The following is an 18,187-nucleotide window of genomic DNA, read 5'->3' as shown; positions in this document are numbered from 1 at the left end:
AGGCAGGCAGGCAAATTTTTGGTAATGTTGTTATAGAAATGTCAGTCGGGGCGCCTGGGTGGCTCAGTCGTTAAGCGTCTGCCTTCGGCTCAGGTATTGATCCCGGGGTCCTGGGATTGAGCCCCGCATAGGGCTCGAAAGGAAGAGGTGAAATTTTTAGAACCACAGCTTCCCCATGACATTCGTGTAATCATGCTCAACTCCGGGGTTAGGAAACCATTTTCTGAAAGTATAAAGACTTCACAGACCTTCCTGAACTTTTTTTCTTAAAAAAAAAAAAGGATACAGTATGTTGTTTTGCCCAAAGAGCAATATTTTCTTGTTTTACTTAAAAACGTCTTTATTATTGTTTAAGCAATTAGAACTGTAAAGCAGGAAGTGAAAGTTACTCAATAACAAATTTCTGGAGATAATCACAATGAACAGCCCTCTGGGTTAGAGATCTGAACTTTTAAGTGAGATTTTAAGTTTGTCTCCTTTATTGCAATCTCTCACTGCTGATTTGCTTTACCTACACTCTTCTATGTTGTCACTGAATTGTGTCAACCGTGATGGTTATTTATGAGAGCCTTTCTCTTTTTAACTGCTGGAACTCTTTTTCTTGAGCATTACAGCCATTTTCCTCTGCAAATTTCTTCTCAGATTACATTCTGCATGAATATATTGAAATTTTTAGTTTTTCGTCAATGTCTGAGTTGTATCTTAATCTCTTCTTTTAGTCCAGAATCTTTATTTACTTATTTTTAAATAATCTTTTGAGTCATTTTGTTTGTCTTTTTAAAAGTAATCTCTCTGCCCAACTCAGGACCCCAAGATCAAGAGTCACATGCTCTACCAATTGAGCCAGCCAGGTGCCCCTAGCCCAAGTGTATAGCACTGGGTTCTCTGACACAAATATGTTTGGCTAACTTCATTAGTACAGAACCTTGAGGGCCTAGAGAAGATCCTTTGCATAAAGTAAACACACAGTATATACTGTCTAAATTGGGGATGAGGCACTGAACATCTGTCTTACGTTAATGATAAGCCCAATTACAGTAACTACTTTTCAGTAATGTCTCCTTTACTCTCTTATGCTTTAAAGTACTGCCTTTTATTGAGGGTTTGGTAAAGTGCCCAATAATATATAGAGAAGCCATGTGTCATAAAACCATTGCAGGAGATGCAGTCCATTATATTGTTTCGTTTCTGTGCCCTGTATTATGTCCCATGGGCTGAAATTACTGTTTAGAATTTGGTGTAATGGTAGAGTTTGTCTTTCTTGAAGACCTGATCTGTTTCTATTTGTCATTCCTCAAATTTCCCTTAATTTGGTTTCTAGGACCACGTTTAATAACTAGTCACAATATCTGTTAATACTTACGGCTAGCATATTTGCTTCCTTCTCCTTTCCATGAATTTGTTTTCTAAATTATATAGGATGTATGTTTTACTTGGAGTGAGTGGTACCCTTTGTGATGTACCATTTTGGTTTACATATGCAGACTGAAGTGCGATAACCCCGGTTTTAATTTTACCTAGTCAGCTAGCCGCAGCTTCTCGTTCTGCTTTTACTTTCCTGAATCAATTGTTTTAGTGATCAGTGCACTTGATTAAATGCAGTATTATGTATAAATAAGGCTATACAATAAATGCTATAAACCACTCAGTGTTTGATCATAAATGACTACTGTAATAAAAAATGAGTTGGTTTGACTCTCTCAAAGTGTTTTCTTCAAAATATTTCAGAGACGGATATATAAAACAACAACTCATGTACCACCGGAGTTAGGACAGATCATGGATTCAGAAACCTTTGAGAAATCCCGACTGTATCAGCTGGATAAAAGTACTTTCAGCTTCTGGTCAGGACTCTATTCAGAGATTGAAGGCACTGTGAGTAATTTACTTCTTGGAGAGACTATCAAATTGTTTAATACTTTGTAATGTTTGTTTTTATCTTGTATTTTTGTAACACAAAAGAGGGTACCATATCTACAAATCCCAGAATGCTTTCTTTTTTTTTTTTTTAAGATTTTATTTATTTATTTGAGAGAGAGAATGAGAGACAGAGAGCACGAGAGGGAAGAGGGTCAGAGGGAGAAGCAGACCCCCCGCTGAGCAGGGAGCCCGATGCGGGACTCGATCCCGGGACTCCAGGATCATGACCTGAGCCGAAGGCAGTCGCTTAACCAACTGAGCCACCCAGGCACCCCCCAGAATGCAAGATTTCTTAACCTTTGTCATCAATAGTAATGGGTGTAGAGCAAAAGAGGCTGAAACGTAATTGTTAGGGAGTTGAAAACTGTGGTGTATGATAACTGTCATAGGTCAGGTGTGAAAAACAACCTTGTATTGTTAAGTTATTCTTATAGCAGTCCCTCCTCATCTTCCTGCCTCTTTTTTTTTTTAAAGATTTAATTTATTTATTGGAGAGAGAGAGGCAGAGGGAGAGGGAGAAGCAGGCTCCCTGCTGAGCAGGGAGCCCAATGTGGGGCTCAATCCCAGGGTCCTGAGATCATGACCCAAGCCCAAGGCAGACACTTAAGCAGCTGAGCCACCCAGGCGCCCCCCCCCTCCCTTTTTTAAAGTACCAGTTCCTCCTCCTGTTCCTGTCTCTGTCTTTTTTTTTTAAAGATTTTATTTATTTATTTGCGAGAGAGAGAATGAGAGACAGAGAGCACGAGAGGGAGGAGGGTCAGAGGGAGAAGCAGACTCCCCGCTGAGCAGGGAGCCCGATGCGGGACTCGATCCCGGGACTCCAGGATCATGACCTGAGCCGAAGGCAGTCGCTTAACCGACTGAGCCACCCAGGCGCCCTTTTTTTTTTTTTTTAATATTTATTTAAGTAATCTCTACACCCAACATGGGGCTCAAACTCACCACCCCAAGATCAAGTGTCACTCGCTCCACCAACTGAGCCCATCAGGCACCCCTCAGAATGGTTTCTTTCTTTCTTTCTTTCTTTTTTTAAAAATTTTATTTATTTATATGAGAGAGAGAATGAGCACAAGCAGGGGGAGTGGCAGAGGGAGAGGGAGAAGCAGACTTCTTGCCGAGCAGGGAGTCTGACCCAGGGCTCCGTCCCAGGACCTCAGGATCAGGACATGAGCCAAAGACAGACACTTAACTGACTGAGCCACCCAGGCGTCCCCTTCCTGCCTCTATTTTTTTTTTTTTTTAAGATTTTTATTTATTTGAGAGAGAGCACGTGCGCACGCATAAGCATGAGTAGGGGCAGGGCAGGGGCAGAGGGAGAGGGAGAAGCTGACTCCCTGCTGGGAAGGGTGCCCCTTCCTGCCTCTATCTTAACTCTAACTGTCCTTCACATTGTAGCCAAAGGAATTCTGAAGCACAGTTCTGATCATGTTATTCTCCTGTATAAAACCTAACACTGGCTCACTGTTTCCTTCAGCGTGGAGCCCATATTTCTTCATATGGATTTTTGAGGTCCTTTTTTTTTAAGATTTTATTTATTTATTTGACAGAGACAGGGAGAGCGGGAACACAAGCAGGAGGAGTGGGAGAGGGAGAAGCAGGCCTCCCATGGAGCAGGGAGCCTGATGCGGGGCTCGATCCCAGGATGCTGGGATCATGACCTGAACTGAAGGCAGATGCCCAACGACTGAGCCACCCAGGCGCCCCTTTGAGGTCCTTTTTGACCTGGCCATTGCTTACTTCAGCTTCATCTTTTTATTCCTTCCCCTGAATTCTTTTCCCTTCTTTTTTGTCCATCTCATACCCAGCATGGTTTCCTGTGACTTCAAGTCTTTTCACATGTTGGTATCTTCCAGTGGTGCCCACCTCTTCAAGTCCACTCTCACTGGAAGCTGATTAATCCCCACTCTTCCTATTAGGTTCCAGCTGAGACATCATCTCTTCTAAGAAACAGTTTGAAACTTCCCCTGTCCCTCAGGACTGAATAAGGTATCGTCCTATCATTATTCCTATCAGAGTACTTATCACATTGTATTGAGTTTTCCTGTTGACAGGCAGGGCGTTCCTTAAAGAAAGGATATTTTAAGGTTTTATAATCTTTTGGTACCTAGTGCCTGGTATAAAATAAGCACATAATCCGTATTTATTGAGTGAAACAGGTGACAAATCATTTTTACTTAGTAAAACAGACCCAGTGTTACCCCCATGCCAAAAGAAGAAAGGCTCTATAATGTAGAGCAGTGTTCTCGGTCTTTTTTTCATGATTGACTCTGGCCTCTGGCCCTGTATATTTTTAGATTTTTTTTTTTTTTTAAAGTAGGCTTCATGCCCAACATGGGGCTTGAACTCACGACCCTGGGATTGAGTGTTGTATGCTCTACCAACTGAGCCAGCCAGGTACCTCTAGACATTTTTTTCTTAATCACCCCTCCATGAAATTTTGATACCACAGATATATTATATATCTCTTTCTGAACTATATGTATGTGTATCTGTGCTTTATAAATAAAATGAGTAAGATTTTTTTCCATTCCCAAAAGCCAGTTCTTGGTTTTTCACCTCTAAGAACAATTGAAAGTGCATGGTGCAGAGGTTAAGAGCAGACTCTGAATTCAGGTGGCTTGAGTTTGAATCTCAGCTATGGGACCTCAAGCAAGTCACCACTTCTGTGCCTCAGTTTTCTCGTCTTAAAATTGTGTGGCAATGGGGCGCCTGGGTGGCTCAGTTGGTTAAGCGCCTGCCTTCAACTCAGGTCATGATCCTGGGGTCCTGGGATTGAGCCCTGCATAGGACTCCTTGCTTGGCGGGGAGTCTGCTTCTCCCTCTGCCTGCCACTCCCCCTGCTTGTGCTCTCTCTCTCTGTCTGACAAACAAATAAATAAAATCTTTGGGGCGCCTGGGTGGCTCAGTTGGTTAAGCGACTGCCTTCGGCTCAGGTCATGATCCTGGAGTCCCGGGATCGAGTCCCGCATCAGGCTCCCTGCTCGGCAGGGAGTCTGCTTCTCCCTCTGACCCTCCCCCCTCTCATGCTCTCTGTCTCTCATTCTCTCTCTCTCAAATAAATAAATAAAAATCTTTAATAAAAATAAGTAAATAAATAAATAAATAAATAAAATCTTCAAAAAAAAATTGTGTGGTAATCATTTCCCATTTATCATGTTGTTGAGAGGATTAAATGAGTTAATATATGTAAAATGATTAGAACAGTGCCTGATCATTGTAAGTGCTCTGTAAGTGTTGGCTATTATTATTTTTATCATCATGATCATGATTATCATCACTCTTCCTCCATAACTCTCTTAGATCTCCTAGTACCACTAAGAGGAAGATTCCTATTGAAAATAAATGAGATCAGCTACCACAACTGTTTCATCAATTAAAGAGAAAAGACCAGCTGTTCGTGGCTTTGTTAAGTAAGAGAAACATTGTCTAGCTAGGTACAAAATTTTCCTTGACAGTTATGAACTAGTATGGTTAGAACCAAATATTAGAAAACTTTCCCATCTCCTCAGGATGATGAAAAAGTAACAGAGTTAAGAAGAAGAGTTAGATCTTCCTATTTTAGAAAAATTAGTGGGGCGCCTGAGTGGCTCAGTCGGTTAAGCGTCCGCCTTCGGCTCAGGTCATGATCCCAGGGTCCTGGGATCAAGCCCCACATCAGGCTCCCTGCTCAGCGGGAAGCCTGCTTCTCCCTCTCCCATTCCCCCTGCTTGTGTTCTTGCTCTGTGTCTCTCTCTGTCAAATAAATAAATAAAATCTTAAAAAAAAAAAAAAGAAAAATTAGTAAATGATCTGAAAAAATTGCTTTGGTTTTTGGCATACATAGCAATTGCTAGTAATTAGTCTTTTCAGTATTGATTTTTTCCTCCAATATTGATTTTTTAATTATACTTTTACTAGTCCAAGCCTATTTTAGTTACTGAGACATTGAAGATTAGTATTGAAACCTGATGCTTTCCAACCAAGCCAGGAAAGGTAGCTTTATTGTGGATTATATTTGGCTTTGGTTAATTTATCTGAAGCATTTCTTCTGTTAGGGTCCAAGCAGGAAATCAGCCTTTAGAGAGAGATGGAAGTAGAGGTGGTGAATTTAGACACCATCTTCTTTCCTCACTAATGTTTGATTCTCTGATATTCTTTGGCTTACCCCCCACAGGGCCATTATAAGAAAAACAGGCAAAATATTTTCAATCTCCTTGGTTATCACTAAGAAACAGTTCCAGGAAAGATGGGCAATAGCTTGGTGGTTATGGTTGGTGAGCATGGGGATGGCTTAGTTTGTTCTAGGAGAGGACAGAGGCAGGGAGAACACGTAGAATGAGAGCTTCGTAGTGTGCTGTAGCTCGAACCAGAAGCAGTACTGGTTTGTACTGGGCTAAAGCTGGGGATAGTAATCGTCACCATCATCATCATATGGGTAGTAGTGATTTTCACTTCATATATTGTTTTTATATTTATTGTTTTGTTTGATGTTTACAAGAGTGCTTGGAGGTAGAAAGTATAGGCATTGTTATTCCCTTTTTATGGACGAGAAAGCAAAGGCTTAGAGAAATTAAATGGCTAGTCTATTTAATGGCCAATGACATTAATAAGTGGTAGAACTGGGTTTCAAACTCTGCTCTTCTGAGTCTTTAAAATTACATTGAAGAAACCATTCTTTTTTTTTTTTTTAAAGATTTTATTTATTTATTTGACAGAGAGAGACACAGCGAGAGAGGGAACACAAGCAGGGGGAGTGGGAGAGGGAGAAGCAGGCCTCCCGCAGAGCAGGGAGCCTGATGCGGGGCTTGATCCCAGGACCCTGAGATCATGACCTGAGCCAAAGGCAGACGCTTAACGACTGAGCCACCCAGGCGCCCCGGAGAAACCATTCTTTTTTTTTTTAATTAATTTATTTTAGAGAGAGAGAGAGAGAGCTGGGGGAGGGGCGGAGAGAGAGGGAGAGAATCCTCAAGCAGACTCCCCATTGAACCCGGAGCCCATTGCGGGGCTTGATCCCAGGACCCTAAGATCATGACCTGAGCCGAAACCAAGAGTTGGACCTTAACCGACTGAACCACCCTGAAGAAACTTAAAACTCCGGGGACCATATCATAAATGTGCTACATTTATCCTTGGGGAATTAGTAGCTATATTTATCACAGGAAGCATTTTGTGTTACTTTGAAATCCTGTTCTGTTTGAAAACAAGTTCATTAATTCCTATTTTGTCTTGATTAGAATTAATAGGTTTTTATCTTTTGGTCACAAAGAACAAGTGGAAAGATTAAGTTAGATTTTTTTTGCCTCCTTTTTTCTACCTGAGGGAACATAAGTGTAGGCCTTATGTGACCAATTACAGGTGCCACTGTTCACACAAATGTGACAGAGGACCCACAGAGAAGATGTCCAGCCTTTCTGAGACAGACTTTTCTGATAATTCACAGATGTCAGTGAAGACCCGTCAGGAAGTGGAATGGCTGGGCAGTCAAGGAGGGCAGTGTAGAAAAGTTCAAATTGTTGCTTCTCCAATTTCTACGCATTTCTGAGTGAGGACCTTAGCCTTTTTGAGCTTCATTTTTTTCCTCTTTAAGGTGAGAAGTCGAGGGGTGCCTGGGTGGGTCAGTCCGTTAAACGTCTGCCTTTGGCTCTGGTCATGATCCCGGGGTCCTGGGATTGAGCCCCGCATTGAGCTCCCTGCTCAGCAGGGAGCCTGCTTCTCCCTTTCTGTCTGCTGCTCCCCCTGCTTGTGCTCCTCTCTGTCAAATAAAATCTTTAAAAAAAAAAGGATGAGAAGTCGATACATATTACCATGTCTCACGTGATTTGTGGCAAGGACTAGGTGAGTGAGACCATGTAAATGAAGCAGTTAATACAGTGCCCAGTACATAGCAGTGACTTTAACCTCTCTGAGTTTCAGTTGCTTCTTCTATAAAGTAGAGATGACTATATGCCGTGCCTGCTTTTCAAGACTGTAGTGAAATCGTATATGTAAAAGTATTGGACTTGTTTTTGTTGGGTTCATTAGTTCTAAGACATCTCCAGCAGCATGCTCAGTGAGATTATCAATAGAAAGAAACTTTACTGTTTACTGGGCTTTATATTTCATTTCCCAAAGTATACTAAATAAGGCTTGCAACAGCAGTTTCCAAAAGCATTCATAGATGCATTCAAAGTTCATATTAAAGCTACCCTTGAGGGGCGCCTGGGTGGCTCTGTCGGTTGGGCGTCTGCCTTCGGCTCGGGTCATGGTCCCGGTGTCCTGGGATCGAGTCCCGCATCGGGCTCTCTGCTCAGTGGGGAGCCTGCTTCTCCCTCTCCCTCTGCCATTCTGTGCTCTCTGTCTGTATCTCTCTGTCAAATAAATAAAATCTTTAAAAAAAAAAAAAAGCTACCCTTGATACATACTTAAAAGCTGGACTTTTAATAATAGGTGTTTCAGCCTTTCACCAGAAGACTTATAAATCCTTAATTTTGCATTATATATTAGTTTTGAGAATAGGCTGAAAGAAGTGCCATCTCAAGTCAGTTAGTTCAACAAGTGGAGCATATACCATACAGTGGTGCCAAAGCATGTCTTTTGGGAAAACAGGGTTTATATCCAAGATTGAGTGAGGTGCAGAAGAATGGAAATAGCTGGATGTAGAGTTAAGGAAGCCTTTAAGACAGCAGTTTATTAAACCAATTATTTTCAGACTTCGGTGTACATCATTTTACCTGGGGACTGCTGGGCTCCTCTTTCAGTTTCTGATTCAGTGGCTCTGGGGTGGAGCCTGAGTATTTGCATTTCTAACACATTCCCAGGCGATGCTGCTGCTGCTATACAGAGACCATATTTGAGATCCATGGCATTAAACCAAGCCAGTGTACAGGGAAACATCTAAAAGATGGATAGCACCAAGTATGCTTGTGATTATGGGGAACAGGAACCATCAGGTACTGCTGATGAGAGTGTAATTTGGTATAAACACTGTAGAGAAGGAACAAGCTGGTAATATACCGAATAAAGTTAACGGATCACCGTGGATGGATCTAAAAATTTGTAGAGTGTAAAAAGCAAGTTGTAGAATGATAAGTACAGTATGATGTCATTTATATGTAGTCTTAAAAAGCATATATAAATCACCATAATATTTATGGACACATATGTAAAAATGGAAAGTAGATTGGAAGGCTACCCATGAAATATATAATAGTGCCCAAACTCCTCAAAACCGCAAGGAGCCATGTGTGAACCAATGAGAAAACTGTGCTTCTAACCAAGGAGTGTGATTGACCATTGTGTTCCTGAGGCTCCACAGAAAGGAAAAATAAATTGATTCCTTTTGAATTTAATATCTGTTGGGGGAAGTTGTGTTTTATAAGCATGTATTCTTTTCAGATTTTAAGACCAGCTCACTCATTCGAATGTCATGGTGATTTGGTGAATATCTTTATTCACTTTATCTGCCCAAGACAAAGGGTGGTGCTGAAAAGGGGGCCTCCTCCTATGAAACCCTGATTCCTACCTCAGGATTCACCTTTTCATTACCTGGGGAAAGCACAGATACCCCATTCTGTCTCTCAGTTTGGTAAGTTGACCTGACTCCACCAACACTGATACTAATACTTTGTCCTGATTGAAGGGGGCTGTTTCCTTTCAAGGAAAAGCCACTTAGGAAGCCACATAGCCTGGTTCACATCCCATTTTCGTTGCTTATCAGGTGTGGGATTCTGGACAAATTGCTTACTTTTTCTCTAAGCTTATTTCCTGATTCATAAAGCCTTTGTTGTGGTCTTTGGCAAGATGTTTTTTTTCCCTTCAACTTTATAGAGATATAATTCACATACCATACTAATTTATCCATATAAAATGTACAGTCAAGGGGCACCTGAGTGGTGCAGTTGCTTGAGCATCCGACTCTTGGTTTCAGCTCAGGTCATGATCTCAGGGTCATGAGGTTGGGCTCCGTGCTCAGGGCGGGAGTCTGCTTGAGATTTTTTTTCTCCCTCTGCTTTCTCTCTCTCAAATAAATAAATCTTAAAAAAAAAGTAAAATAAAATGTACAGCAAAAATCTTTACTGGTCTAAACTTAGTATCTCAATTGGCTTGTATTCATCTAAATGCATAGCTTATCCTAAATAAGATAGGTCTCTTTTTTTCTTTAGAGATAATTATTTTGTCCTTCTTCTCTTTTTTTTTTTTTTTTTTTAAGATTTTATTTATTTGACAGAGAGAGACACAGCGGGAGAGGGAACACAAGCAGGGGGAATGGGGGAGGGAGAAGCAGGGTTCCCACCGAGCAGGGAGCCTAATGTGGGGCTCGATCCCAGGACCTCGGGACCATGACCCAAGCCAAAGGCAGACGCTTAACGACTGAGCCACCCAGGCGCCCCTGTCCTTATTTTCTTTATAAAATGCTCTCATATGATAGTTTTTAGTCTGTTCAAATGTAACCAAAGTATGTCTTGTTTTATAGCTAATTCTTCTTTTTGGAGGGATTCCTTATCTCTGGAGAGTTTCTGGACGGTTCTGTGGCTATGCTGGCTTTGGACCAGAATATGAGGTATGTGATTCATTAGCATATATTTTTTAGAGTCTTTTTGCTTGACCAGCTTTATATGAAAGTTAATTTTTTGACTCTGTCTTTAGGCTTGCTTCTCTGTTTGTACAGTCATTGTCCACACATGCTTGTTAGGATAATGCTGGTTATTGTAGCAAACTCCAGAATTCCAATGGCTTATCACAATAGTTTATTTCTCAAAAACATAATAGCCTAGTGTGAGTATTTTTGGTCAGCAGGTGACATTCTTCTATGTGGGAAGCCAGGGACCTGGTCTTTTTTAATCTTATGACTCTGCCATCCCCTGAGTGCCACAGAGTTCTCTGCATCCAATAGGCAGATGGAATGAGGGGGTGGAGAAAGTACGTCCTCTTCTTAACTCCCTTGTCTCTGAAGTGTCCTTTGCATTCACATTTTGTTGGCTAACCAGTCATTTAGTATCAGATGTAAGGGAACTGGGAAATGGTGGTCTCTGGTTAGGTAGCTATTTCTCTGGACAGCCCCTTGCAGTGAAAGGGGAAGCCTGAATTTTGTTGAACCCACTAAGCAGATACTCTTTGCCATATGCACTTAGCAGATACTTCAAACAAGGATAGAGGGTGTAACTTCTAGAATCTCCATGGAGCTACCTGAGTTGACTACCCAGTCTTACAGAAGCTCCATTTACTGGGCAAAGCCTTAAGCCTGAGACTCCCCACCTGTGATAGATGCTAGGACACTGTCTCCAGACTTTTTCTTGGGAATTGCCAAGTCTCTTCCCTCTTTCCTGATTATTTATTTGAAATGGTGGCTCTCTTTACATATGTATAGGTACCTTGGGTTTTAATTCAGCTCATCCTGTGTCCCATTTCTATATACCTTTTTCGAAAGCAGCCAAACTCTTTGAAGACCTCTTCTTCCTGGGGTATTTCTGTATCTTCATTGACTCTTGTCCTGGTCTGTTCTATGTGGCATTGTGGGTTACTTACATATTCTCTGCCCTGTTTCAGAAATTTGTAAAGATTTTATTTTTTTAAAGTAATCTCTACCCACCGTTTGGGGCTCGAACTCACAACCCCAAGATCAAGAATCGGATGCTCTACTGACTGAGCCAACCAGGCACTCCATTGTTTCAGAAATTATTTAAGGTGGTTTTATGTAAACATCATGACTGACTCCTTATGCAGTTCTCATCTTAAATGTCTCTTTCTCAGAGAGGCCCTCCCTGACCACTCCATCTAGAGTAACAATTCTGCTGTCACTCCTCAGTGACACACATCACTGTGTTTGTGTATTTCTGTATAAAGGCACTTACCACTCTTGGGGCACCTGGGGGGGTCAGTCGTTAACCATCTGCCTTCGGCTCAGGTCATGATCCCGGGATCCTGGGATCGAGCCCCGCATCGGGCTCCCTGCTCAGCAGGAAGTCTGCTTCTCCCTCTCCCACTCCCCCTGCTTATGTTCCCTCTCTTGCTGTCTGTCTCTCTGTCAAATAAATAAATAAAAATCTTAAAAAAAAAAAAAAAATAAAGGTACTTACCACTGTCTGCATTTACCTTGTTTACTTTTTATCTGTCTCCCTGACAAGAATTTTAAGCTCTAAGGGGACAGAGACCTTGTATATTTTCTTCACTGCTGTGTCACCAGTGCCTTCAAAAAGTTTGACACCAGACATTTAACTTTTTTGAATTCATGGAGAATGAATGCATGAATGTATGTATAAAGGGTTCAATATAGCATTGGAATGACTGCTATCATGGAAGTAGCCTAGGTGTCCACTTATACAATGGAATAGTCTAGAGTCATTAATAATGAAGAAATAGCTATATATTGATATGGAAAATTTTTATGAGATATTATGTGAGAAAAGCAAGTATTCACATAATCAGTACAATATGATTGCATTTTTGGAAGATGGGATTCTGATTCAGTAGGTTTAAGGAAGGTCCTAGAATCTGTTAATTTTTTTCCCATCTCCTGTTTGGGAACAGTGCTGAAATAAACTGCCCTGCATGTTATAGCCAGATAAACCTTCCTTTCTTATCCCCTCTCCCTTCTTCCTACATTTAGAAACTTATATTGGCTGCATCTTTGTTACCGAATCAAAGGTGTTTTGGCGGTGGGTGGTATACTGACATTTACCTCCGTGTGGTGAGAGGGCCTCATCACCCTTTCTCCCTCCCCAACTCCTTTCATACCAAGTAGCCCTTTTCCTCCACTATCCTAGGAAAAGTTTGGAAAGAGAAATGAGGCAGTTCTTGGCTTTTGATTTCATAAGGATCTGTTGTGAAGGCACTTAAAGTAGTTCTTGAGGGTAATTTCCCCTATTGGTTTTTGGCTTCTTGTGAAAACTTTAGGACACCCCACCCCACCTGCCCTAGTCCAGCTTTTTTGATGCTCTGGGATAAATTTCTCTGCCTTACCCCAACCTTGTCCCAAAGCCTGTCATCTTGTCCTCCTCCTCTTACAGGGTGCTCCATGCTTTCGCAAATTGCAAGGCATTCCTCCTCCTTTCCTTGTCTTTCCTGTCCCATTAATTCACCTCTTTCTTCAGAGTGGCATCCCGAGTGTCCTCAGCCTAGTAAGTCTTGCTTGAATTCACCAGTGTATGTGGTTGTTTCTCATTTTTTAGTTCTTCTTTGTCTGTATGGCTTCAGGTAACTTTCACATAGTGCCTGGGATAAAAGAGATATTGTTTTATTGTCTCCTTCTCTCAAGTAAACTCAGAGGGTAGAGATGTTTTCAGACCTTGCATTACCCATAGAATCAAGCACATTGCTTGAGATGTAGTGAGTGCTCAACAACTACTTGTTCATTTGTTCACTAATCATTCATTTGAAGAACGAATTAATATTACACTATAAAAACTGCCATTTTTTTCTTCTTGTGTTTAGATCACTCAGTCCTTGGTGTTTCTCCTGTTGGCTACACTTTTCAGTGCATTGACTGGTTTGCCATGGAGTCTTTATAATACTTTTGTGATAGAAGAAAAACATGGTTTCAATCAACAGGTAAACTAGAGAATACACATGTTCTCTTTTAAATATAAAGACTTTTTTGTGCTTTTTTCCCCTCTGCTGGTAATAATTGAAACATAATTTGCTACTTTATTTTTTTAAAGATTTATTTATTTATTTGAGAGAGCAGGGGGGAGAGGAAGAGGGAGAGAGAGAGGATCCCAAGCAGACTCCCCCACTGAGTGCAGAGTCCATGATCCTGAGATTATGACCTGAGTCAAAATCAAGAGTCCGATGCTTAACCAACTGAGCCACCTAGGCTCCCCCATAATTTGCTATTTTAGAGCATGAATTAATTGAAGGAAAAGGAACTGCAGATATGGTAAAGCTCATAGCTTAAAGTCTTGCCGTAAACTTTTCATACTAAAGTCTAGTGTTTTTCTGCTAACATTTAAATGGTGTATTTTGAACTATAAAATGCCAGACATTTACTTACTGTATTAGGCTGCCTATTGTCATATAATATAGACTCACTGCCTTTTAACTTTTAAAATTGCTTTAATAGCTTACCTTCTGTATTCATTTATTAGTTACTTTAAAAGCATTTTTTCAGTTTCTTGTGATAATCTTTTCTTTTTTCAGACTTTGGGATTCTTCATGAAAGATGCAGTCAAGAAATTTATTGTGACTCAGTGCATTTTATTGCCTGTGTCTTCACTTCTACTTTACATTATCAAAATTGGGGGTGACTATTTTTTTATATATGCCTGGCTGTTCACATTAGTTGTTTCTCTGGTGAGTAAAATCTTTGTTTCATTTTCTTTTACAAGATATCCTTGGCGAGATAACTATGATTTAATCTTCATTGGCATATGAGCAGTTCTTAAGAAGCAAATGAAATATAAATAAGTGGTCATATAAATTTCCCTCTTGGTTTCTGCTTTTGGGTATAGAAATAGAGAGCTGACTCTGACCATAGATTTTCTCCTCCTAATGCTGACTCAGATCCTAGAAGCTGGTTGTTAGTTATTGTTAATGATCCAGTTGTCAGGCAATTTTGGGCTGTGCATTTGTGAGTTGTCACTAGAATGGATGACTAAGTTTGATCATTTAATGACTCTACTGAGCTCCAGTGCCTAAAATATTGTGGATGTTTTAATAGACTTTATTATTTATTTATTTATTAAAGATTTTATTTATCATTTGAGAGAGAGACAAAGAGTACACAAACAGGGGGAGAGGCAGAGGGAGAGAGAGAAGCAGGCTCCCCTGCTGAGCTAGCAGCCCGACATGGGGCTCTATCCCAGGACCCAGAGATCATGACCCTAGCTGAAGGCAGACGCTCAACCATCTGAGCCATCCAGGCGCCCCTATTGTGGATTTTTTTTTTTTTTAAAGATTTTATTTTTTTGACAGAGTACACAGCGAGAGAGGGAACACAGGCAGGGGGAGTGGGAGAGGGAGAAGCAGGCTTCCTGCTGAGCAGGGAGCCCAATGTGGGGCTCGATCCCATGACCCTGGGATCATGACCCGAGCCGATGGCAGACACTTAACTGACTGAGCCATCCAGGTGCCCCAGCCTATTGTGGATGTTTTAGAGACTAGATTTAAGAGGGATAAGAAAAAGAAAGCATAAACTTACCCAATTTTTTTTCTGCCCTCCTTCCCCTGCCTTTCCCCTCCTCCTTTCTCCCTTCTTTAGCCCTTCTTCTCTGTTCCCTTTTCCCTTCCTCCTCCCTTCCCTTCTCTCGTTTCTCTCCTCCCCTCCTTTTGTTCTCCCTCCCTTTTCCTCTCACCCCCCATCTTCCCTTCCTCACGTCTTTGCTTCTTCTCTCTACCATATTCTAAACCACTTCACAACACACACTACAACACAATGAAAGCAGTCTGTTCACAGCCTCCAAAAAATAGCATCTGTTAGCTGTTCAGCTCCTCTGATGATGAGGTTTACTTTAGTCTGAATTGCCATGATGTTCACTGCTTTACTTTCTACTGGTGGGATCAAACTCTGAAAACAGGTGCTAGTTGGATTTATGCACATCTGTGTATGGCAAATGAAGTGAGAGGAAAGAGAACAGAGGAAATGCTCCTGAAATGCTTAAGGAAGTGCCATTCCAAACACAGTGGATAGTTGTGCACTGCAGGTAATTAATTTTAGCAGACCAACCAAAAAACAGCACACAGTCAAGCTCTAGTAATTATTTTTCTAGCAAAGACTGCAGGTCTCTCATGATTACTCTCAAAGGCAGAATTCTCAGTTATGATGGGCTTATGAAGTGTCAGAAATTCCCAAGATAGTTTTGAATGGACCATTTGACTTTTCAGTTATTACCACATTAGAGACTACTCACTTTGATTTAGTTTAACAGATATTGAGCACTTACTATCTGGTATTATTTGGGGCTGGGAATACCAGAGCAAATAAGAAAAGATCCATGTTCTCAAGGCTGGATCTCAAGGCTGTTTTAATATAATCTATATATATAGCAGTTTTTCTTTAAGAACATTTTCATAGGTTGTTCTGACATTTATTTTTCAGGTGCTTGTCACAATATATGCTGATTATATTGCCCCTTTATTTGACAAATTCACACCTCTGCCTGAGGGAAAGCTTAAACAGGAAATTGAAGTAATGGCAAAGAGTATTGACTTTCCTTTGACTAAGGTATATGTTGTTGAAGGTAAGGCTACCTGGGGGTAAGGAAGTTTTATTCAAGTGATTTGTTTTGATTTGTTAGGATTTTACATTTTGCCTTTTTAAGATTTCTAGGAATTGATGACATAGTCCAGGGATAGAAACTAATAGCCCGATACCAAGCCTGCTGTTACCTGCAGCTGTATTTGGTTGGCTTTACAGTGTTGTTTGGCCAAAGCCTTCTTCACTCCTTGTTTATCATGTGTATTAGATTGATTTATGTACTTCTGTTACCTACCTGGCTCCCTCAGGTAATTGAGTTGGACTTTTGCATAGTCAAGTTTCATTTAGCGCTAGTTTGGGGGCTCATAAATAAAACCAGTGTTACTGGCTTTGTCTCATCCAACAAAACTTCCAGTGTTCTGGAGGAGTATGATTTCACTTGCACATTACCAAAAACTGTAGTACCTTTGGAAACTTCGGATCAGTATTCTCTGCATTTTTGATAATTGCTTTTTTTTTTTAAGATTTTATTTATTTATTTGAGAGAGAGAGAGAGAGAGAAGAGTAGGGGGAGAGAGAGAAACAGGCTCTCCGCATAGCAGAGGGCCTGATGCGGGACTCGATCCTAGGACCCCGAGATCACGACCTGAGCCGAAGGCAAACGCTTAACTGACCGAGCCACCCAGGCACCCCTGATAATTGCTTTTGAGAGTTAAGCTATGTATTAGTTTACATAAAACTACTAAAGTCTCAGGCCCAAAAAGATGTAGAGTAAAAGTGTTGTATGATACCATGACTTTTGGAATCTACAAATTAAAATCCTCATAAATGCGTGAGAGTGGTTCTGCCTCTGCCACTTAGCAGCTATGGGATCTTAGATGAATCCCTTCACCCCTCCAGGATTCAGCTTTGCTTCCCCTAAACCATGGTTTGGCAAACATTTTCTGTAAAGGGCTAGTCAGTAAGTATTTTAGGCTTTATGGGCCACATGGTCTGTCCCTGTTACAGCTGTTCAATCCTGCCATTACAGTACAGAAGCAGTCACAGATAAGACATAAACAAATGAGCATGGCTATGTTTTCTTGTTTTTTTTTTAAGATTTTTTATTTATTTGACAGAGCGAGAGAGCACAAGCAGGGGGAGCAGCAGAGGGAGAGGGAGAAGCAGGCTCCCCGCTGAGCAGGGAGCCCGATGCAGGGCTCAATCCCAGGACCCTGGGACCATGACTTGAGCCAAAGGCAGATGCTTAACCGACAGGCGCCCCATGAGCATGGCTGTGTTCTAGTAAAACTTTATTTATAAAAATAAGTGGCAGATTAGATTTGGCCTGCAAACCATACTTTGCCCATCCCTCTTCTAAACTAAAAAAAAAAAAAAAAAAAAAATCACCAGTGAGAAATAGCTGTATTGGATGAAGGAGTGGAAACTGAGAAGTAATTATGGGGTCCAGAAGAACAGAGATGGCCACAATGGGAAAGAATGAATTAACCGCAACTAGAAGAGTATAGAAATCTCAGACATCCGTGGCTTCTGAGGTTATACAGCCCAGCTAATGGCACAGTTGGGACATTTCTATGGGGGAAATGGTAGAATGACAATCCCACTACTTTTTAGGCTCTGAGATCACTATTCTTTTTTTTTTATTTATTTTTTATTTTTTAAAGATTTTATTTATTTATTAGAGAGCGAGCGAGAGAGAAACAGCATGAGAGAGGAGAGGGTCAGAAGGAGAAGCAGGCTCCCTGCTGAGCCGGGAGCCCGATGTGGGACTCGATCCCAGGACCCTGGGATCATGACCTGAGCCGAAGGCAGTCCACTTAACGAACTGAGCCACCCAGGCACCCGAGATCGCTATTCTTTTAGTTAGTAAACTAGAAGTATATGAATCAGTACAGTAGGACCATCTTTTAGGGACTTTTACTGATGGGGCAACCTAAGTTGCTTATCACTTAAGTGATAATCAGATAATATGAAATGACAACTAATGATATCACAATAGAGGTAATTGATAAGATATGTAATATAGACTGTCAGTGCCATGTGGTTTTAGATGAAATAGGGAAGGCTTTATGGAGAATTATAACATGAGCTGGTACTTTATGGAATATCAGGATTTAGCGTTTTTTTCCTCACTCCCCGACCATCTTGTGGGGCCGGCTCGCACCTAAGGCAGGA

The 18,187-nt window shown here is 41.1% G+C and overlaps 1 protein-coding gene across 2 annotated transcripts in view; it reads left to right on the top strand.

The window, feature by feature from the left end:
* The window catches only part of ZMPSTE24 (zinc metallopeptidase STE24), a 45,326-nt gene that overhangs the window by 600 nt on the left and 26,539 nt on the right, over positions 1-18,187 (top strand). Inside the window, exons 2-6 of one of the 2 annotated variants that reach the window (XM_035018915.1) lie at positions 1,729-1,875; positions 10,355-10,441; positions 13,312-13,428; positions 14,017-14,169; positions 15,914-16,039. In XM_035018915.1, coding sequence (XP_034874806.1) covers positions 1,729-1,875; positions 10,355-10,441; positions 13,312-13,428; positions 14,017-14,169; positions 15,914-16,039 — 630 coding nt within the window. Of the gene's footprint in view, positions 1-1,728; positions 1,876-10,354; positions 10,442-13,311; positions 13,429-14,016; positions 14,170-15,913; positions 16,056-18,187 lie in introns of both variants that reach the window. The other variant, XM_035018914.1, reaches the window with a different exon arrangement.

This window comes from Mirounga leonina, unplaced genomic scaffold (genome assembly GCF_011800145.1).
Source record: "Mirounga leonina isolate KUSES-001 unplaced genomic scaffold, KU_Mleo_1.0 Mir_173, whole genome shotgun sequence".
NCBI lineage: Eukaryota > Metazoa > Chordata > Mammalia > Carnivora > Phocidae > Mirounga > Mirounga leonina.
The sequence above is the reverse complement of the archived record's forward strand: the minus strand, read 5'-3'. Positions and strand labels throughout refer to the sequence as shown.